Genomic DNA, 24,070 nt, shown 5'->3' with positions numbered 1-24,070 from the left:
AACTGAAGAAGCAACTTGGATAAGAGCTTTTCAAAAATACATGTTATAAAAAAAAATACACTTCACTTGGATAAATGAGACTTACAACTCATGCGCACACATGTGGAAAGAATCTGTACAAAAACAAAAGCTCCTTCGAGATGCAGCACAGAGCAGAGAGTAGAGACGAGCAGCCGAAGCCAGCTCCACAGCGTCATGTGAATCCTTCTGTGAATGTGTTCGTCTTACTGGTACCAGCCAAGAAAGTATTTTGCTCTTGCGTTCTCATTCAAAAGCAATACAGAAACAAACCACAGGTTAAAAAAAAAAAAAAAAAATCCCAGCAAATTAAATTTTACATGGCTGATATGACTTGTGATTACGCAATACACAAGCCAGACGGGCACAGAGCGGAAATAATCTGCATTATTCCTCCTGCTCCTCACTTTTTCTATTTTAGCACTACAATGGGAAATTATGCATGAAAAAAAATAAAGTCACACAAAGGCATGCATAGGGACACTTTCACAACACTTGAGGGTAGTAACACAGGAGAGGCTCACTGGACTAGAGGTTTCACAATAATAGTAGTGTTTGTAGTTTAAATATGTGTAATGAAAAACAAACAAATATTTTTGATCTTGACCAAAGAACTGATACCAAGGGCATTAATTCCATTTTTGATACCAGCAATATTTCTAATCAGTCAACCAGAATTAGAATTTAGTATTTGGTTCCAAATGTAAATATTTTTACTTGCTTTTTTAGTCTTTGTCATATAACTGTATTGTGTACATATGACCAAAAGCCTCCATACCTTTTTAACAATCATGACATTTTACATTAATACTAATTCATTACTCAGGATGTCAATAAAATGTAAAAATAAATAGCAGAGACCTTCAAGTGCTCCACATGTTGGAACTTCTTTTTCAATAAGACTGACATTTGCTTACTTAAAAACAAAGATTTTATTCACAGAACCTGGGACAGAAAAAATAATACACAGTAAATATTCACTTATCCTATTTTTCCATATATATTTTGACACCATTAATGTGTAAAGCAACACTGCTCTCTGCCTGTGACCACTGTGATAAGTGAAAACTAAAGAGAAAAGTTTTGGGGTTTGCTAACTTGTGATTAACAACTAAGCTGTTCAGCATCTCCATTTCCACAGCTTTCCCTGGACTCTTCCCACACAAAGACATAATTTTCATCTACTTTAACTGCTTTTTCAACAATCCGCCTTGACGCCATTTGATCTGATTTTCCTTATTTGCAGCCAACACAATACACACATATAGCATTCTTCTTTGTAATGTCACAACAAAAAATAGTGAAAAAAATCTAAATGAAGAGGGCTGTCTTTCCGTTTCTAGAGACGCTTCAACACGGCACCAATGAAAACTGCTTTAATCCACAAAAATGGAATTGTATAAATAACAAGGCAGCAAAATACAACATAAAAAACAAGAATAACCTCAAAAAAGTACTTTTTTCAGAGAATCTTTGGAGCAAACAAACAAACAAAATAAGATATAACATATTGAGAGTATCTGCATGCATAATACTGATACAAGACAGTGGTTTGGTCTATAAACTGGCTTATGATACTGTAAAACTGGTAAGAATAGGAGTAAGAATATTTAGCTGTCATTGTTTCGACATATTCATATTAAACTAAAGCATTCTGTTGCCTGATGTTGGATGAGAAAGAAGTAAGAAGCAGCAGGTGGGGAGGGGCCATAGAGGGCAAAAAAACATCTTAGTGTTAATGTTAGAACTATAATTGTGCACACCTGCAATTCAAACGTGATGATTTTCGTTGACTTGATGAAACATTTATTTCATCTATTTAATGTGTCTTAAATGTTTTTTAAAAAGGGCTTTCACCCATGCACATTGATTTTATTAAAGAAAATTTTGTTCGGCGATGTAGCAAGACCTTATTTTAAAATTAAAAACATTTTCAGAAATGTTTTCTCCTAGCATGTTTCCTCAAACCCCAATACCTATATTATCCAAAACATATCGCAGTGTTTCTTTGGGTCTTGGGTAGATGGGCAATATGTACGGTATGTCAAGTAGTGTTTAAACTCCCAAGTACCTTTTTCAAATAAAGGTCAACAATGAAGAACGCAAAAGAAACTGTTCATTAAAAGCAAGGCATTTTCAGTTTAAAGATAGGTAAAATTTAAAGTGTGTATTCTCATCAGAAAATACCAGTCATTCTCTGTCACTTTCTTGTAGTGTGTAAGAAGTCTGAATATGCAGGCATTTGTGTGACGATCACAGTGACCACCACTCTGTGTGTGTGTGTGTGTGCGTGCGTGCGTGTGTGTGTGTGTGTGAGAGAGAGAGGGAAGGAGAAATTAATTTGATGATACTCACAACAAAAACATGACAGAAAAGAAAACAACCATCTATATGATCAGCTGGGGACATGGCCGGGGATCTGGGAGTTTTGGAGCTATTGTAAATTTCTTAGGTTCCAATATGAGGTTTTAATAAGGCGCAAACCGACTATATCCTGACCGGTATATACTGGCCTGAAAGAGACAGAAGAGAGAATCATTTTAGAACATTTAGTCTCAGTATTTATCTATTCTACAGCCAAAAACATTTATGCAATACTGATGTGAATATTAAAATCCTCAAAAACAACTGATGTTTCGCTGCAGTCATGTCAGTGTTCTCACCATGGCTCCAACCCCATAAGCAGCAGCTGGAGTTAAAGCATGGTAGGGATCTGTGGTGTATACACGGCCATAACTAGTAACACAGAAAGAGACAAACGTTACTTATATTAAAGGTTACATACATTAATCAGATAAATTAAGCAATGATAATGTGACATTTTGGTTCTGTTTTTCTCTCCTAAAATTCATCAGTCATCACAGTTTCCTTTTGCAGTTGTGTGTACAATATATGGTCTAGTTGAATTCACCTGTCACTATAGGCAGCTGCTGCTGGAGTTGCTCCGGTTACTGTGGCAGGCTGAGTGTAGCGATAGGCAGCGGCAGCAGCAGCAGCAGCGGCAGCAGCAGCAGGATACCCCCCCTACAGAATACAGTAAGGAGAAGTCAAACTATGTCTGGGGGATAGAGGAAGCTGGACAAAAATAGGTAATACTTTATTGCATCTCTGGAGGTAGTGTGCTTCTGGTTGTGATGAGAGTGCTTTATCAGTGAGACAGAGGAGAGGCTTTGACAGTTGAAAGGCTGAAATATTACATTGAAGAGATGTTCCCGAAATCACAGCTCACCTTATAGAGAGAATGACAATAGTACGCTCAGGGTCTGATTTGCCAAAAGTTTGCGAGTTCTAAAATGTGTGCAAACTTGATGTCACCTGCAAAAAACTGTGTAAGCTGATCTACTAACGGTGAGCACTGTGAGCACACGGTGAGCACACAGTCTTATGAGAAAAGCAACATGCGCTGTCCATTTAGCACCTTAACCTTAGTAAATATGACAAATGGGGCCTTTCTGCCCAGGTGAGCAAAATACTGGGAGAAGGATATGCAGATTAGAAATGTTAGTACACACCGGATGATTTATCAGACCTGGAAGTATTTGTGGAGGTTTGACTGCATCTAAACATAGAACGTTGGAAGGGCAGGTGCAAATGGCTTAACACACAGTGGCTGCTGTCATTTTCACCAGGAGACACAGCAACAATGAAAAAAGTTGCAGTTGCTTTTTCAGTCAATAAATTGGGAATGATAGAAGAAAAAATTGAGACATATTGAGGCATGCCGCCTAACCAGCCATGACAGTTTAGGCTTGCTCTCAGATGTTTTAAATGCTATTTTGGGCCAAACAGTTTCATCAAGCCAGGAGGCACTGAATGACTCGGCGCCGACCAGCTGTTTTGGACACTGCCTCACCTCCCATGCAATAGATGGTAGCCTCTGATCAAGGGCTGCTTTGTGTTTTTGGTTCTGCCAACAACTTGTTATTATGATCATTTTTTTTTACATTACATGCCTCAGGTCTTACCACTTTCTTTTTACTTCCTCCACTGTTGCCTTTGTTTTCTCGATAAAGTTTCCTTATCAAGCTACATCAGATTTCTTTTTGTGATGTCCTCTACAAGCAATTCCAACTCAGTTGGATCAAATTTCATTTTGCATGTTTGTTCTTACTCTACTTTTATCATGGTGGAAAAAGCAGCAGAGCGCAAACTCCTCATTTAAATACTAATCTTTGCACCTGTAGCCACTTGTGCAAATTCTTTTAGTAGATCACCTGCAAAATTCACACAAATCAAAACGTGCAAAATATTACATGAGCATGCACATTTTTTGACATCTTATTAAATCAGTCCCATACTATTTTATCTACAAGGCAAACCTGTTTTTATCAAATATTTTCTGTTAAAAAGTCACTGATCGGAAATATTGAGAATCACTAATACTTGTCTCTAAAAAATAAAGTACAATAGAGGACATAATAGTTTATATTTTCCACTTTAGGTAAAGTACAATTATTTGACGTCAACAAGTCATGTGACAAGGTGTGGTTTTTCACAATTGTCAGCTCTAATAGTGCCTGTGGCACAGCTTGATGAAGAGATACTGTATAACTGCTACACGGCTACATCTGTTTATTAGCCTCATATGTCATAACAGTAAATAAGGTAAACAGTAAATAAGTAAATATTTAAAGGTTTAGATGGAGGTGGCAACAATATCTAATGCCACTTAGATAGTAAATATTTTTGATGTTTGTACAGGATATTGAGAGTGCATGTAGCTAATGCATAGCTGAGCAGAACAGCACAATTGTCTTTAATGAAACATATTATCAGAGTAGATCCAAATGTAGGTCAAGGTAGCAAAGCAAAACAGTCGACAAGCATCATCTATGTATTTAGTGCGTAATTAGTTGAAAAAGGCATTCACAAGTAACTGCTCATACTCCAATATCTGATCCTGAAAGCGTCAATAAAATTCAATTCAGCTGTATTACTTCATATTTGGTTTAAGTGGTTCTGCATTCTGATGGCGCAAAATCCTTTTAAAAAAATCATTTGTGGAAGCAGAATCCTTCTGCATGATCATGGTTTTATTAGTTCCCAAGTGAGCATTCAAAGGTTTAGAGGTGAATTTTCTTTCAGACAAACTTGTTTGTCCTCTATATTAGTCCTGCAAAGAGCTGGCGACTTGTCCAACGCATACCCTGTCTCTCACCCAGAGGCAGCTGGGACAAACTGCCATCAAATAGGGATAGGGTTCTTTCAAGAAAACCGGGTGTGAAATTGGGCAACCTTTTGGTTTTGTCATAGGGTCAAATATTTGTTGTATTTAAAAACTAAAGTGGCAATGGAAATGCTGAAGTCAGCTTAACTGTTTATTTAGGACAGCCATTGCTATAGTAATAACAATTTTGTTATTACTGATGTGTACATCATTGCCAGTTATGTAGCTGGTTATATTATATAACAGAATAAAGGGACACAATTAGAAGAGAACAAAAAGCAGGAAACTATTCACACACGCAAACATACACACAGGCCTACACTGACTGCAAATCTCACAATGTGACTGCATGCAAAACCCAAATTGCATATGCAAAATTAGACCACTACATAAATACTGTGTACACCAAAGCATAAAAAACATCTCCCTGACACAACACTGTCTAAAGAATAAGGTGAAGGCAGAGTGGGGCAAGGAAAAGCACAGGGTATTAAAGGAAGGAGGAGGAAGGCCTTCTGGGTGAGTTAAGGAGTAACAGCACTATAGTGCACCCACATGCAGCACCTAATCAGCACATGCTTCTCTATTCACCCTGGGTGGGAAATGGGTTTAATTGACAAAGAGGCCATGTTCTCCATTTACGCTTGAAGGAGCGTATCTCAACCCATGCTCACACTGACTGAAATGTTGTTACAATATCTAATGACTCAAAAATTTAAATTGTACCATCCTAGGTGCATCTAAGGAAACAGATCTTTGTATTCTCCTTTTTCTTAACTGAGGAGAAAAAGAGAGACCAGGTTCTCTTTTGAAGAAAGTGGTAGGAAAACCCCACATAATTTAGTAGTAAACAAACAAGCAGAAAAAAATGCACATCTCAGTAAGTTAGTTGAAAAACAAAGAAACACTCAAAGCAGCAGTGATCTAAAAAGTTCCAGATCAGATCAGAATATACGATTCATAAGATCAGGGGAGGTAGTACAGAGGAATAATGCACACTATGGGTTTGGTGTCGAGTTGACCCTACCTGAGGCAATCTGGCACTAAGGACTGAGTCCTGAAACACTAGTCTAGAGAGAACAGAAACAACTATTGTCAACCGAATGATCACACTCACTCCTGTTTGTACACACACTCACACATCAACAGTCAAACACTTACATCCACCCACAGAGCAGCCTTTATACTTGTGTTACCAAGTGTCTATACAACTCTTTTCAACCAGTTGTGTTTAAATTTTATAGCAAAGCTTGTTGGTGAGCCATGCACTGTCTGTAAACTGCGGGCTTATTTACAGTACCTTATTGCAGGCAGCTCTGTACAGCACATGACTGCACACAACATGCAGAATCACTCACAGAGAAGAAGAGCAGGAAGAAACTGTAAGGTGTGAGAGAGGCATAAAACAATGTCTGTGTTGGGCTTCAGGTGAGTGTACTTACATATAAGTCTGCAGCAACTGTAAAACCCATCCTGATACACCACACTGAGGATGAGAATAGCAGGAGAGAAGGACGAATGGGAGAGAAGGGTACAGTGGCACAGCCAGTGGCATAACCAGTGGTGCACAGTCCCAATGTCAGAGTGGATGAATGTCATAACAGAAAAAAAACACAAGAGAGAAGGAGAAAGTAATTCATTATTTCCCACCCATGCGGCATGCAGAGAACACAAATTGTACAATAAAAATTAAAAATGTTAACAGATTTTATCCCTAGTGCAGTTAATATCTTTCAGTAAATATTTCTTAATAAACTGAATATAAATATGGCTCTGATATATTTAGAATATTTCAAACTGTCACAGATCCTAGCTAACTATTTAGCAGGAGAGCTTTTTCGTACTTCTTCCTATATTGCTTTTAATGATCCCAACTACACATGAGAACCCAGATACTCATGTGAGTTGATGAAAATTGAAGCAAAACATCCAGATATGCAATATATTGTTAAACATGGTTAATAATTCAAAATCATTCAATAAAATAAAGCCACAATTTAGATGAACACTTGAAACATTGCACTAATAACAGACCTTTATTACTAGATGAGATATAATTTAAGATGTTTTAAAAATATAGATTCTGGAGCTGTAAACCTGCTAAATGTGTCTTATACTTGATATTTATTTTACAAAGCAATTACAATTATCTCCCAATTGCTTCTTTATTCTTTGCAGACATGATATCAATAATCAATGATTTCAGGTAATCATTGTGTATTTAATGCCACACCAGTTATAAAAATACATAGCATTTGCAATGTAAAACAACCATACACTTCAAAAACCAAGGAGAGCAGAGCCTGGCAGAGCCCATGTGAGGACAGTCCACTCCATGCAATGAAAAGCATTATATTATATACAATCAGACAAACAGTGCCTATGAAAACCACACAGACACACAGACACACACTGCATAATGTCATGGCACATGTGAGCTATATAAGAGAACCCCAATGTGCTGAACAGCTTTCAATGTGGCAGCTAATATGCCAGCATAGCTGCTGAGAAGGAGTCAAACAATGATGTTGGAGCATGACAACATGAACACTGCTGTGATAAACACATGAAACATGACCTGCATGAAATTGTTGGAAACCTATTTAAAAATACAATCATATATAGTGTTATTAAGACTATAACACACATCTCTCACCCAGGGTATGCAGGGATGGCTGGCTGTGGCAGAGCAGCTCGCACTGCACTGTACACAGGCCGACCTCGGCCCCTGAGGTGGGCACCACGAAATGCTGCAGCTGCTGCTGCTGCTGCTGTAGTTGCTGCTGCTGCAGAGGGATAAGGAAAGCCTGGAACTAAAAATCAACAAACAAACAACACATAAAACAAAAAACAAAATGTGGTTACCGGCAAAGACAAAATAAAGAGAAAAACCATAGTCGAAAGCCTTTGGTAGCATAATATAGATAAGGTGGGAACAAATGCAAATATAAACAAAACAAAGTTAAAAAGTGCTCAGATTTGGTCCATAATGTAGAGTCATAGAAGAGTCATACCTGCATAGAGCTCTGGTCCATACACAGTTCCCACCATTGGACTTAACTTCCACGCTGCTGATAGTCATACAGGGAAAAACAGGCTGTTCATTATTGTGAACAGTCTATTGTTATACAGCTGCATTTCCCAGAAGACTTTTTGTCTAGTTCATAATAAACTACTGTAGTATTGTCAGTCATCATATCACTGTGAGGTAATTCCAGGCTCAAATCAGATGGTCACTACTGTCACAATTCTACATTATTGAAATTTCTGTGTTGCTTTTACTCACTAAAACCCAATATTCATGATTGCCTTTATACTGTATCTCTGTTTGCCTTTCACAAAAAAGGAAAGTTGTTACCATAAGGCAGCGTGCTGAGAGCATCTCCATTTGGGAAGGGACTGACCATTTTCTTGTTAGTCATCACTCTGGCAGTGGCATTGTTCACCTGAGTGTAAAAAAGATAATTAAAGGCATAGCTCACAACATAAAACAGAAATACACAAATCCAAGGCCAAGAATGGGACTGTGGCTTTGTGTTCATTTTTACAGTGCAATGATGTACCCTTTACAGGTATATGAATCAGATATGTTAATTTTGAGTAGTGGGGTTACATAGTTGTATACATTTACCGCACCACGGTAGATTTATGTTACAGTTAAGCTAGCTTGATTTAATTATTATTACTAACAGAATTTAACAGAATTAGGTATGACTGTCAGTGATTTTTTTTTTTTTTAAATGAAGTATTTACTTTTAGTCACAGTGCATTGTTCTCGAATATGTTGTGTTTTAAAAAAATAATCTATATGAACAGAGGAGCTGCATAAAGTCTGTAAATATAAGGAATGTCAAATATAACGTGCCAAACAGGCTAGAATAATTAAATAATGCATGCTAAATGTCCCGAAGCAGAGTAGTAGTTTTTCATGGTGTGATCTAATAGGTTTCAATATTTTGCTCATGGTAGTTACTGTAGGCATACTTTTAGTTCATCGTCATCAGTAAGCATTTTTATTGGTATATTTGCAGGGATGTCCCAATCACATTTTTTGCCTGATTTTGATTATCTGCCGATATCACCTCACATTCTGGTACGTTGGTAATGCAGTAAAAAACAAACAATAAAGCACATTCAAGTTGTCCCTTAAGGTTATTTTTGTTATTGAAACACTGAACAATAGGTGTATCTCAATATTGTGTCATACTTATAGCACCACCAATTTGTAACGCAAAGTTACCTGCACTATATTGCCAAAAGTATTTGCTCACTTGACTCGCTTATGACCTTAAGTAACATCCCATTTCTAATCCATAGGGTTCCATATGACCAAAGGCTGTCCACAAGATTCAGGAGTGCGTTTATGGGAATTTTTGACCATTTTCACTTCTGGGAGAATGCCTGGCTCTCAGTGTCCACTCTAATTCATCACAAAGGTGTTCTTTCAGGTTGAGGTCAGGAATCTGTATAGGCCAGTCAAGTTCATCAACACCCAGACTCTGTCTTCCATGTCTTTATGGACCTTGCTGTACCCTTGGCACATTACAGTCCGACAAGTATCGTTCTCCTGGCAACTGCCAAACCCAGACTCCTCCATCACATTGCTAGATGGAGAGGCGTGATTCGTCATTCCAGAGAACGCTTCCCCACTGGTCTATACCACAGCATCCGACACTTTGCATTGCACTTGGTGACGTACAGTATGGCTTGCATGCAGCTGCTTGGCCATGAAAACCCATTGCATGATGCACTGCTCTTCAGTTAATCTGAAGGCCACATGAAGTTTGGAGGTTTGTGGCGATTGACTCTGCAGAAAGCTGGCAACCTCTTTGCACTATGCGCCTCAGCATGCGCTGACCTCACTCTGTCAGTTTTTCTGGGTCTACCACTTCATGGCCAAGTTGCCATCATTCCCAAACACTTCCATGTTCTTATAATACAGCTGACAGTTGACTGTGGAATATTTAGGAACGAGGAAATGGCACAACTGGATTTGTTAAACAGGTGGCATCCCATATCATACTATCTCCGGAGAGTGACTCACTCTTTCACAAATGTTTGTAAAAATATACTGGATGCCTAGGTGCTTCATCTTATACACCTGTGGCCAAGTGATTGGAACACCTGATTCCCATTATTTGAAAAGTTAGCATATACTATTGGCAATATAGGGTATTTTGAGGTGCTAATGTATTTTTAAAAAGTTGGGAAACTTAGTATATAGATCCAAATGGGTGGAAAATTCAACACTATATAATTAACCAAAATGGAGGAATTTTATATGTGAGGGCTTGCCCAATTAAAACAATGGTATCAAAACAAACTATTATTTTTCCCACGGTGCAAAATCCCCCATCTGCACCTTAATGATCTGATGATCACTAAAAAACTGTATATTTCTATGCACCAGTACGTAACGTTACATTTTTCATACATCAGTGATTGGTTTTCACCTGATTCCAATCCTTTGAAAGATACATGATTGGCCCGAATTTGCATTTGCATGATCGATTAGGGACATGCCTACATAATTGATAAGATTGCTTTTATGTGTACACATCAGAAAATTACTGTATGATATGATCACCAGCAAATTCTAATTGCACAAATATCCTTTGTAGTCAATGAATGTTTGGAGTGCAACAGAATTAACTGGTGTAAATGTCTAGTCAGTGGTGTAAGAAAACAGTACTTGCTTGTTTGTCTTTGGTGTGCAGATGTATATTATAGTTTACCTGTGTTGTGTGTGATATGCATGCAAGCAGAATTTTCAATACAAAGGATCACACTCTGCTCCCTTTGACTTGTTTTGATAGTCTTTAAGATTAGACCATTGCTCCTTTAAATAAATAGCCTTTCCTGGCTAAAGCGATTTGTTTACAATCAAGAATTTTACCAACTATGGTTTTATAGTATTTACCCATGCCACATATTTGTGTACGTGTGTCACAGAAAACAAAAACAGTAATACAGGATTAGAGAATATTAAAAAAATGATCCATTGTTGAATCAAAAACAAATTTTGTGGTTTTACATACATTAAATAAATACATAGGGAGAAAAAAGGGGTGTGTAAAACATCTGTTTTACAAAATAAATAATCATATAACAGAGAAACCACACACAGCCAAATACGAGTTCTCCGCATGACCAAGAGTGAGTAACAAACCCAAAAAATAAAAACTCAGCCAATCAGCAAGCACTGGATGCAGCATAGACCAATTAAAATAATTGCATGTATTATATATGACAAAGATGAGACTGTTAAGTGTGGATGCAGGTGAGAATAAAAACAGGCAGTCGATATACCACACAGAAGAAAAAGGTGAATAAACACAAAGGGATAGGAGGGTAACACAAGATATAATTTTAAAAAATATTGCTTAAAATAACATCCAAACAAAGGTGCATCATTCAAATGAGGCCACACTTGTGAACATTCTTCTGAAAACAACCTTTAATGTGCTAAACACAAGCACTAAAGGATGGAGGGAAAGAAAGAGACAGTGAACCTGAGGGGGGGAGAGTGAGAGATATCTTAATTTTCAAGGAAAGAAACAAAATAAACATAAAACTGTATGCCAGGCATAACAACTATGCATCGCCGAGGCTAATACGTTACTACTACTAACACAGACAGTACAGAGAAAGCCTTTGTAAAAACAGCTTCAAGAGCCATTCTGTATGCAGAAACTAGTTACATGCATTGTAAAGGTGTGGTTTTGGCCCAGTCTTCTAAACAAGCAGTCTTCTAATCTTGAAGTTCCTGTGGGCCTCTTCTATCGAACGAGTTTTAGATCTTTCAATAGATTTTAAATTGAATTCAAGTTACGTGGTTGGTTGGATATTTCATCTTCAGTTTCCTGGTATATGGCAAAAGACTTCTGTCAAGAATGATTAGTCTGTAAAGGTCTATGGAATATACCAATAATGTCTACTGAAAAACAGCCCCAACCTTTACTGCTGGTATGTTGTTTTGGGAAGATATGCGGTGCCATTTTTCCTCCAAACATACGTATATAACATACCGTACGTAACCAAACTATTCAAGTCTCATCCAACCAGACTATAATGAGTGCATGTCTGTGAATTAAAATACCATCAATAAGTTAATGGATATAAGGAACTCAACTTATAAAGTGAAAGTCATATATTATATATGATTATTACAAAGAGATTAATATTTTTCAAGTGTCTTTGAATTTGATGATTAGGATTAACAGGTAACAGGTCAACAGAGAGGGTTAATTATTATTGTTGTTATTATTCCTGATGTGAGAAAAAAGATTGTCACTCATTGCATTTAGCACCAACTTGGGGTACATTCACAATCCAGGCAGATACTTTTTATCATATCAGATTTTTTTCCCAACTCAGACACACAGTGGCTATACAGGTCTGATGTTTTCTTATATGAACTCGGTCTAACCAGTCAAGTATCACTTATTCCTCACTCACTGTTGCCTTAGAGGATTTCCTTTCTACAAGAGTCTTGTAGAGAGGTGCTGGCAGTTGTAAAGAAATGCTTTGACATCTAACATGTTTGGGTAAACTTTCTGTCAACTGCTCGGATCAAGATCCTGCTCCGACTTCACATCCATGCATATACTCACATGCACAGACTTATTAACCCAGGTTCAGAAGAACCGCCCAGTGTTCCAGGAAATACCTTTATAGATCTTTTTTAAACACTTAACATGTCAGCTGCATTTAAAAAAAACCTGAAAAGTTAAGTCTGATCTTACTTAAAAAGCTCAATTATGACCTGCATTGTGAATGTAGCATTGTGGTTTCTTTTTTTTATCTTCAAAGAGTTTAATTATCTTTAAATTCACAGTGAAACATACTGCATAAATATCAGCTTTTGTTCTGAGGGTGTAACTATGTTTCTTTGGTGGTATTGTGATAACTATATAATAGCACTGTAGACCATTCAGCTTTTTTTTTTAATAATGAGAAAGTGTCCAATATTAATAGTAAGTGTAACACTATAAAATTTCTATTTCAGGGATGGGGTGAGAGTGGGGTAAGAATAGGTCAGTCCAGTGATGAATGTTTGAACTTACCGTGGCCGTAGATACAGCAAGTGGTTACCGTAGAGACTGACAACAACACACAGAAGTCGTCAGGGAAACAGAAAAAATATAATAAATAAAGGAACACATAATCCTAGAAACAAAAACCTAGATGCCCCATGTGAAATAAAATACTGACAGCAGCCATGTAACAGAATATAAAAAAAAGAGAAAAAGGGAAAGGGGGAAGATGATGCTTAAAAGAGCATAGTGCATGTTTACAATACTCAGAAGATAACCTGGTCCTCTGACATAAATTACTGTAACTATTGACAAAACATTTAAAAAAATAAGACAGTAAGGAGAATGGAGATCAAACCCTGGCCCCACTCCTGGATGTATGACTAAAAACTACATTACATGCCGTCAAACCACAACAATAGGCTGGGTATTTTTCTAGATTAAAATTTAAGTAAATACAAATAATTGTCAGGAATGAATCAAAGATGAGAAAAGAGGTTGGATGCTCGTTTTAAAATATATAACAAACCTTTATCTATGGCAGTTGATAATTTTCCACAATTAAATAGTAAGTGAACATTTTTTAGTAATGTTTCATACTTGAATGGATGCTCTATTCTGTAGAGGAGCACTGTATATCAAAATACTAGGATTGTCCAAAATGTAGTATTAATAATGATGGTCCTATTTGACTCCTATTTGAATTGTTGATTTAGTTTTAAAATTTAAACAGACACTTATGATATAAACGCAAACCAATTTAAAAAAAAAAATTACACCAATTAACTGACACATTTCAGATTTTGCAAGATAATGAAAAGAGCAGGATTCAGTGTCTTGGTGACGCACAGTGGTTCAATGGTGTGTGTGTGTGTGTGTGTGTGTGTGTGTGTGTGTGCGCGCGTGCGTGTGTGTGTGTGTGTGTATATATCTTCCTCGCCCTCAGGTCCTCTACCAGAGGCCTGGGAGTCTGAGGGTTCTGCGCAGGATCTTAGCTGTTCCTAGGACTGCGCCCTTCTGGACAGAGATCTCTGATGTGGTTCCTGGTATCTGTTGGAACCATCTACTCAGATTGGGTATTACTGCCCCTCGTGTCCCAATCACTACTGGGACCACTGTTGCCTTCATGCCCCACATTCTCTCTATCTCCTCCTTCAGCCCCTTGGTACTTCTCCAGCTTCTCGTGTTCCTTCTTCCTTATGTTGCTATCACTTGGGATTGCTACATCTATGCCCACCACTGTCTTCTGGTGTTTATCTACCACTACTATGTCAGGCTGGTTGGCCACCACCATCTTGTCAGTCTGGATCTGGAAGTCCCTCAGGATCTTGGCCAGTCCTCTTCTAGATATCATTCACCCACGCTTATCTAGTCCGAATGCCATCCCAATGTCTTCGCTGTAGATTCCAAGTGAGGTAAATCAGGTAGTCAATGTAACATTCGTTCTTGGCATACAGCTTGATGTCATCCATGTAGAGGAGGTGGCTGATGGTTGTTCCCCTTCAGAACTGGTACCCTCTTTGTGATGATCTGGCTGAGGGGGTTTAGGCCAATGCAGTGTGCGGCATTGAGTCATAGGCTTTCTTGAAATCAATCCAGGCCGTGCACAGGTTGGTGTGCTGCCTCCTACAGTCCTGATCAATTGCCCTGTCGACCACTAGCTGGTGCTTGGCACCTCTGGTATTGTTGCCTATGTCTTTCTGTGCTCTGCTCATGTATTGATCCATATCCCTACTGATCTTAGCCGCTATGATGTCTGATGGAAGCGTCCATGTGGTGCTGAGGCAGGTTATGGGCCAGTAGTTGGATGGTATTGTGCCCTTCTGGGGTTCCTTCAATATGAGGAGTGTCCGGCCCTGGGTTAGCCACTCTGGGTAGTTTCCCGATGTTAGCAGTTAGTTCATCTATGCTGCCAGGCAATATTTGAACACTGAGCTAAGAGCTGCTTCTTAGTCAGTGAGGATGTGGGGTTTCGAACCAGTTCTCCCACATCCTCTGCATGTACCCTTTCTCACTAGGGTTACTACCATGGTAACACTCCATCAGTACCACATTCTCTGCTCTGCTCCATGAATGCCTTACTCCAGTGGCCAATGTGACATCAGGTTGCCCTGACGGGGACCTTACTGTCCCAGGCAACATCCAAACCACTATATCTCTTTCATTATTTTTAAGTGCATGTAGCATAAAGGGTCTTGCCTAAGAGCCCACTTGGATTTGAACTGCCAACCAAAGTCAGTCAAAACAGTATAAACCACTGAGCTATCCAGTATACATACATACATACATACATACATACATACATACATACATACATACATACATACACACACACAAGTCTGTGGGATAGGCTTGTTTTAGATAAAAGAGAGGAAAGCACAAGCAAGGCAATAAAGAATAAGGTAGAAAAGTGCAAAAAAATGTTGAACCAAAATGGTTTTAGCCTATTTTTATGATGATCCCAGCGCACGTGTTATTCCACTTGACTCAGATTTAGAAAATTATGGTTTTTTGTTTTTCAAGGAGGTAACCGGCACCCCAAATACCCCCATCAACCGGCAAACATTGTTATATGCATATTTTTACATAATTACATTTTTTATAATGTTCCAATAAAACCCTATTTTGAGGCATATCAAATTTAGACCATGCACAATGGTAGATTTTCTATTAAGCAGGTTAAATCTTATTCGGAAATGACTTTATTATGTTGACATCAGACAATGTATGGAATATGAGTCGCTGGTTCTAGCAAGTCTCCAAATTTCACCAAATTCATGTCTGTTTAATATTACTCCTGCTAAAAACCTCTGTACAATAAATAGGCTTTGGAGTACAAAGATAAAATTTGGAATAGTAACTGTTGAAAACTTTTTGTGCAAAATCTTTATCCATCATTTCAGCTTCCAATGAGACCTTAAGCTTCATATCCACTCTCCAATTTTAAATTCAATCTTGTTTTTCCGATCTGTTTTTTTCATTGATCTTGCCTGGCATTTGGCCACAGTAGGGCAATTTAGTAACAGAAATATTATGTCAGACAATGGAACCATATACTTTCAGATGTTAGTTTTCATTTGGGTCAAATGCCTGTTCAAATTTGGGCATTTCTTTATGTAGGATTCTCCACAAAAAAACCTTGTAGGCAGGTACAGGTAGCCAATGGACCTCTATCAGCAGTGGAGTGATGTAGGCCCGCTTCAGTTGGTTGAAGACATGCCATTGTATTCTGGACCATCTGAAGTGGCTTCGCCACACACCTCACCACACCTGTTATGTCACTGCAACAGTCACATGGCTCATACCAGTGGTCGAGTTAGGAATGGCCTACGATTTGTGATGTTGAATAAGGCAAATGGCACCAAGGCTGTATGATCAGAAAAAGTCAGTTGATCACCAACCATGACTCCAAAATTTCCAACAGCCTTGGTAGGAGGAAGAGACATGGTGACAATTTCGGATGTCAATGTTGTGATGACTCTATTAATTAGTTATGAAAACCAGGACCTCAGCTTTACCAAAGTTAAATGGAAAAGCCGTGTTCCTGCATCCATGCGGATATGTCCGAGAGACAGTTTATAGGGTTCATCTAAGTAAAACGAGAGGTACAGCAGGTTGTCATCTGCATAGCAATGGTATAAAAAAAACATGCGATCCTTGGGGGACCCAGTGCAGAGCTGGTGAGGTGAAAACTGACCATGCCATGACACCCCGAATAAACATCTAGATAGGTAAAATTCAAACCAGGAAAGTGCACTGTTAGCAATGCCCATGCCAGAAAGAATAGAGAGAAGGATGCAGTGGTTGACTGTATTAAGTGTGCTGATAAATCCAGCAAAATGAGAACGACTGAGCAGATGCCGTTTTGGGTGTCTCCAACACAGACAGCAGGTCCATTGTCATGGACTGGCCATCTTGAAACCAGAGTGGTTCTGGTTAAGGAGGTTTCCTGAGAGGAACTCAGTGATCTGCTTCAAATCCGCTCATTGGTGGTTGGGATAAGGTCCTGGGCAGGGTGGGCAGGGTGTCGGACAAACTGCATTGTAGCAACACCAGTCTAAACTTAAATGTCAATCAACAAGTTTACAAAAGGCAAAGTATCCTAATTTATTTTAGCACAGTGACAAAAAGGTTAGATAAGCACAGCCATACAAAACCAGCCATGGGGAGGCAATGGGGAGCCTACAGAATAGACAGAACCATAAATAGTTGAGTATTAATGATCAGACAGATCTTGTCAATCTAATATAAATTTGTGATAAATATATGTGACCCAAATACTAGTGAAACTTATTTTTCTCAATGAGATGGCATACTCAGATATAGATGCAATGAGGGATGAAAGCTTCCACCTAATTATTTCAGAAAATGCATGCAAAAGACATTGTGAGAACTGGAGGTGATATCAATTACAGTGGGACCTCTACTTAGGAAACGTCTCTACATGCAGAATTTCAGGTTACGAAACGGCTCACGGGAAAATATTTCCTCTTGTTACGAAAGAAATTTCAGGATACGAAAGGCAAAAATACGCTACCGCTGCTACTCGCAGCTCGCGAGTTTAGCGAACGCAAACATGCTTGTAAGCTGCTTCTGCCAATGGCTATCGCCTAGCATCTTCCTGTTATCCCATTGGCTAGGAGGGATGTCAATATGTACAGGTATGTGTGTATCCCAGCGTCTTCTTCGTTTAACTTTTATTCGCTATGGACCCCAGGAAAGTGATGGAGAAAAGTGAAAAAGAAGAAGAGAGCTTTTTGTCCATACAAACGAAGCAAGAAATAATAGAAAAGCATGAAAAAGGGATGCATTTGGTTGATCCTCGCCAAAGGAAATATGGAAGTAAATGGGATTTATCGTTGGTGTTCGAATGTTTGTCCATTAGATGGCGGTGTTACCACAAGTGTTAACGTTCGTTGCTAGTAATGACGGCTAATGTAAGATTAGCCTGTAATAAAGTTCATTTTGTTCCTGGAGAAGCCTTGCACTGAATTCCTACATTTATTGTGCAGTAATCTAATTGCAACATGTATTTGTTACATGTTTTGATGCATTTTATGATTTATTTAAAAAAATTATGTCAGAATTTGGGGGGGCTTGGAACGGATTAGGGCATTTACATGGAAAACGCATCTCTACGTACGTAATTTTCAGGTTACGAAACAACTTCCGGAATCAATTAATTCCGTAAGTAGAGGTCCCACTAGTACAACTGAAAACGATGGACTGGTCCTGTGAAAGTCTTGACCTTAACACACATCAAGTAAATTTGGGGGAGCTTTGGAAACTTAAACTTAAGAGAAGCTTCCTTTGCAGCAGGGACAAATTACAATTTTTAATCGGACTAGTCACTAGGTTGCTGTGAATTAATTTCAAATAAACATGGTTAACTATAATTCATTTTTGATTTATGCTAACCGCATTTTCATTTTGCATGAACAAACAGACTGAAGAAAGAAGGAAGGGTGGTTTTTCACAAGCCAGGTGACACGTTAATCGAAGTGCTAGCAAAATCCCCCACAAACTTATACGCCATTTGTTAATGCTAATTTGGTATCTTTACCTGGAAGTGCTTCTTTAAAAAGAAACTGCAGCATGTGTATAGCACTTTGTTGGTCGAACTTTGGATTTTTTTGTACATTGAAAGGACCAACATGGCCTTTTAGCATCTTTCTTCCTTATTACCGTATTTTCACGACTATAAGACTGAGATTTTCTCAAAAATTGACGGTGCGCCTTATAATATGGAGTGCCTTGTGTGTGGAATGAGTTCCCAAATCTGCTGTGCGCCTTTGGTGGGTGCACTACGGTAAACGCTCTGCCAATCGATTAGCGGCACACCCACGCGTAAGGATCCTCTAAAAGGGCACCGGTCAAGCGAGACGCATATGAATGAGCTTTACTTTAAACTGCAGGCCAGCGAATATGCGGCTGAAAATGGCAATCGAGCAATCTTACTGTTTTCGCTTTATGAGGGAGGCGGCATCTCTCCATACGCGCAAGGACAACTGTTGCGCAGCGGCTGCCCGCGGATTACCAGGAGAGGGTGGCCATCTTCCGCACCTACTGCACCTACAAGATAACCGCGCCCAGCCACACTATGACTTTTAACATCCCTTTGACCCACAAAGTGGATAAAAAGGGACCAGCACGGTGGCGATACGCACACGGGGCACGAGAAGTCGTCGTTCACCGTGGTTCTCGGCTGCCACGGAAACGGACAGAGCGCTGGATGACGGAAGGCGAACACTCCTTCACAAAGACTATGAGGCAGCGGCGGGAAAGTTATGCCACCATATGCGGTGGATTGTAGACGCATGGGCTATGATACCGTCTTCATGTATTGTAAGAGCTTTCACAAATCAACGCTGAACCGGAACCGGTCGGTGAGTCCGATTCAGATGATTAAGAAGAGGAATTTGGGATGTTGGACATTGAAATAGTGCAGCTGTTTAATTCAGATAGAGAAGATGAAAACGTTGATGGTTTTGTGGCAGAAGAATGCATATTTTATTCAATAAATGTGTCGAAACTCACTGTTTTACTTCCATTGTCATTTACTGTATGTTTCAGCATGCGCCTAATAATACGGTGAGCCTTGTGTATGTTTTAAATGCAGAAATAGCACCCATAACTGTGACTGTGCCTTTTAACACAGTGCACCTTATGGTCGTGAAAATACGGTAGTTGCTTCTGCTGCCTGTCATTAATGTATCAACTTCCTATTTGCACATGAGCAATGATAACTCTACCTAGACAACCTTCCTGAAATGCATTACCAGAGATGTTCAACCTCATAATACATTAAAAAATAATAGCCTGTTCTTGAAAGAGGTGTCCATACATACTGTGTATGGACTCCTTTTCCAAAGCTTTCTTTTCCTTTTGTTCTATATCATATTAATTGCACACATGCAAATTATGCACTGCTAAACTAAATGAAAGAACACAAAGCAACTCCAACATTAATGAAGAAGAGTGCCAGTTACCACTGCAGTAAAATCCACCATCCCTTTAACTTATAGAACCATTCAGTAAATAGGCACAGCTAATATCTGAATATAATATCTCAGCTCTTTTAAGGCAGACATATAATTTCACAACTAAAATGTCAGCAACCAATACAAAATGCTTTCTTGATAAGTTTGGCTATTTTCTTGGTAAGATTACCGGTAAATGTTTTTCGACAGTAATTGTGCACATTTTTAAATATCAAGCCCATGCATCATACCGACTCCACAGGCCTTCTACTGGTAGTACAACATGCAATTAATACAGAACCACACTATACAACATGCAAAGTATCAACTAAGAAGAAAACTGTCTCATAATTTGTGAAGATGACATGTGTCATGCAAAGACTTGTGAAGGTAAACCAACACAAGACTGATGCGGAGTAAACTTCAAAATTTGTCCAGCTTGCTGATTGACTGAAGGCATCTGAGGGAATAGGGATACATTTTCAATCTTGACCACACTGCAGTAGAACTGAGAGCAAAGCACTAATATTAGAACCAGCCGGCTTTAAAAATCATGCAGCATATACCCACACACCACCATGCAGCAGTCGTGGATCAGGATGTACTGATTTCAAATAAACAGCTGGCTAACTTACAAATACAAACACAATAAAGAAAACATACTTCTGAGGTGAAAATCAGCACATGCTTACATTTTAAAACTATAAATATCAAGACACAAATAACAAGTAGCGTAAATTCCGCACTATAGAACGCACCTGACCTTAAGCCGCACCCCCCAAATTTCTTAACATTTAAGAAAAAAATACACATATAATCCGCACCTGGCTATAAGCCACAGGTGGCCACTTTGCATTATGAGATCTTTATGGTACACAGATCATTTTAAATGTTTAATTACTAAACACAGCTATAACACAGCAACAAAATGACATTGCAATAACACTGGTTAAAAAAATAATGAGCCTGCCGGCTGTTGATCGCTAGCCTTTAACTTAAAAGCTGCATTGTGTGTTATCCATGGTGAGGGTATGTACATGAAGTGCAAAAAAGACTGTTCAAAACACAATTAAAATAGCATCTTCCTCGGCACGTTATCTCTTCTCGGCACTGTATTCTTCAACATCTGGCTTGCCCTGCTGGAGCACCCTCTGGGGGCCGTAAATATCCATTCAAATTGAGGACGTCTCAAAATTCCATAAATAAGCTGCATTGCTCTATAAGCCACGGGAGTCAAAGCGTGAGAAAAAAGCAGTGGCATATATTACGGAATTTACGGTACACAGATAGTTGGAATTAAACCAAAGTTAATTTTACATGCATTCAGCTACTTTTGCACCAGGGCCAAAAGCTTGTCACAACCACTTGGCTAAAGCACGACATGAAAGGGGACGCAGTGTTCTACTCTAAGAACATAAATAAGAGCATCTCACAGTGCTGCCATGCATCATCCAATCACAACATTCCTTACATGTCCCTCAAGTGCCAACTTACAATAACATCATTTTTATTGCAAATAAAATTTACAGTGTGGCTAAAAAAATGGCACATCAGTGAATAATAATAAATAAACCTTAAAACACAACTTGATGATGGTGGCATGCTTGATGTGTTGTTCTTGCACCACCCAGGCATTCCCACCACAAATCCCAACAGAAATCAATCTCAAATTCAGAAAGCAGTCTTTGTTCATCTAAAAACATATTAACAGACAACCAGGGCCATAAGATACTAGAGGGCTGCATCAGATCATATGACAAGAGGGAGCATGGAACCCAGTACCAGCAGTTAGCAAGCATTATAATGATGAGATTATCGGGACAACAGATGAAACAGAGAAGGGGAAGAACTTACCTCAATCTTTCGACCTTCTACTTGTGTGCCATGAAGCTTTTCTCTGGCTTTCTCTGCATCAGTGCTATTCTCAAAGGTCACAAAGCCAAAACCCTGTGGTACAAGAAGAACAGAGATGTAACAGTCCTTGCTGTTCATTCATGTTACCTGATGCCATCTATATACATTGTCCATTATTTTAACAAAATCAAAGAAAGGAAAAAATGTCTTCTTCAGGCTAAGTTAGCCTGCTAATAAGCCAAAAACACAGCTTCATGGTCAAGAAGATCAGATATGATCAGTAAAATCTAATATGGGTTTGCTCTGAAAAGTAGATCTAATGGGAGCTCTAAATTTTAAACCTAAATATTTAACTTCAAAAACATGGGATTGTATGTCCTTAGACACAAAACTCATAACTCATAATGGCAAGCAGTTGAAGAGTAGTACATTTCTATAATCTGATAATGCAAATAACATGGACCATCATTTTTAGTTAGGCAATGTAAGTTGAATCAGTTGACCATCTATTACATCAGCTCCAGGTTACAGTTGGCCCGTAACTGCAGGATCTGGAAAAATGACTATATAAATAGAATACAAATCAGCATAAGTATTGTAGTATTTAAAAAATTATGGAAACTCACCTTTGACCCCCTCTCATTGAAAATAATCTCTACATCAAGAATCTTTCCAAAGTGCTGTAAAGAAATGAAAAAACAATAATAATAGAATGAACTATAATATTTTATATTACATGTTAAGAACAACGTGTTCTGTAGTTTCTGAGTTCCTGGGAGACATTGTGTGAGTTATAAATGCCTGGCACCATAAGTTTCCTTTCAATTGGCAAAAACTATAATGTATTTGAATACAATGTGAAACGAACAATCAGTAATAAGATCTGGGTTTTTATCGGCTTGCCTCCAATAGACATGCAGTGTGAAAGACAGACCAAGTTGCTAATTGCAACCTTGATGCAAGAGCCAAAGTCCTCACATATTTGAAGTTGAAGAACAATCCAGCCAGAAAATGAGAAGAAGAAATTTAGGACCTTGTTTAAAAGTTACAATTATAATTTTTCTAATCCCTTATTGACTTAACCGGAGGTTAAGGCCAAGTCAAGGCATTTTTATTTATGTATTACACAGAAAGAGCTTTATACCACTCGAGGACTCTTACCCCAAACATCTGCCTGAGGTCAGGGTCCCGAAAGCGGAAGGGAATGTTTGACACATGGAGGCGTTTGGGAGTCCCTTTGGCCTCATTGGGGTCTCCTGCAGGGCCTCCTGGTCCACACTGTAAAACTTGCCTCCCCCTGAGATGGCTCCTCTATTTTGTCCTGTGTAGGACAGGCAAGGATTAAGAAACATGGCCGCATTTAGGTCTGGAATATTAAGAAATTAACAAATTATTCCTAATGCTCTCAAATCCAAATATTGCACTCTTAAAGAAGGACAGAACTCTTCACATCTTGATGAATGTGAACTGTTAATGTGTTATACATGGTCAATGTGTCAATGAATACTATTCTTCCTCTTAAATGGTCTATTAATCACATTCAATCTCTTGCGTCGTTTTTAAATCACCCTGGAGAAACAGGGGTGTGTCGCATAGGAAATATTTGATACCGTCTGTAACTGAATGAATAAGCAAATGATTAAATGTTAAAAGTTTCATGCCAGCTGTTTTCCTTTGTGCTTAATCATCAAGTAGTGCACTTATATATGCATGTGTGTGCACACATATACACAACCAAACAAACACATACATCATTACAGTTGGAGGTGGCAGTAGGGGTGGTGCCATTACCACCAGCCCCGATGTCTGTGGCACCTTGACTCCCTGCAGCGAACTAGTCCCTGGTTAAACTCTGACTCTGGCATTCCATTCTGAGGAGGGGGTAAAGCAGGAAACACTGAAAAGGTGGGGTTATTCCTTCCTGTCCACTTAATGAATCCTGAGAACCCTGCAGCAATGGAGGAGGGGGAGTGTGTAGAAGAAGAAAAAGAAAAACATAAAATCTCTTAATATCT

The 24,070-nt window shown here is 38.7% G+C and overlaps 1 protein-coding gene across 3 annotated transcripts in view; it reads right to left on the bottom strand.

The window, feature by feature from the left end:
* Positions 1-931: 931 nt before the first annotated feature.
* Positions 932-24,070, bottom strand: part of LOC101077168 (RNA binding protein fox-1 homolog 2-like) — a 43,473-nt gene continuing 20,334 nt past the window's right edge. Inside the window, exons 3-13 of one of the 3 annotated variants that reach the window (XR_003888458.1) lie at positions 23,806-23,926; positions 23,217-23,376; positions 22,682-22,735; positions 22,056-22,148; positions 8,544-8,631; positions 8,200-8,256; positions 7,842-7,998; positions 6,628-6,671; positions 2,930-3,042; positions 2,682-2,754; positions 932-2,531 (exon numbers count right to left, since the gene is read on the bottom strand). Coding sequence is in view for 1 of the 3 variants with exons in the window: in XM_029836156.1 (XP_029692016.1) it covers positions 2,487-2,531; positions 2,682-2,754; positions 2,930-2,999; positions 6,619-6,671; positions 7,842-7,998; positions 8,200-8,256; positions 8,544-8,631; positions 22,056-22,148; positions 22,682-22,735; positions 23,217-23,225 (699 nt within the window). In the remaining 2 variants the exon portion in view is untranslated. Of the gene's footprint in view, positions 2,532-2,681; positions 2,755-2,929; positions 3,043-6,618; positions 6,672-7,841; positions 7,999-8,199; positions 8,257-8,543; positions 8,632-22,055; positions 22,149-22,681; positions 22,736-23,216; positions 23,377-23,805; positions 24,004-24,070 lie in introns of all 3 variants that reach the window. The other 2 variants (XR_003888457.1, XM_029836156.1) reach the window with 2 other exon arrangements.

The sequence above is a fragment of the Takifugu rubripes genome, chromosome 5 (genome assembly GCF_901000725.2).
Source record: "Takifugu rubripes chromosome 5, fTakRub1.2, whole genome shotgun sequence".
Taxonomy (NCBI): domain Eukaryota; kingdom Metazoa; phylum Chordata; class Actinopteri; order Tetraodontiformes; family Tetraodontidae; genus Takifugu; species Takifugu rubripes.
This window is presented reverse-complemented; position numbering and strand designations above follow the sequence as displayed.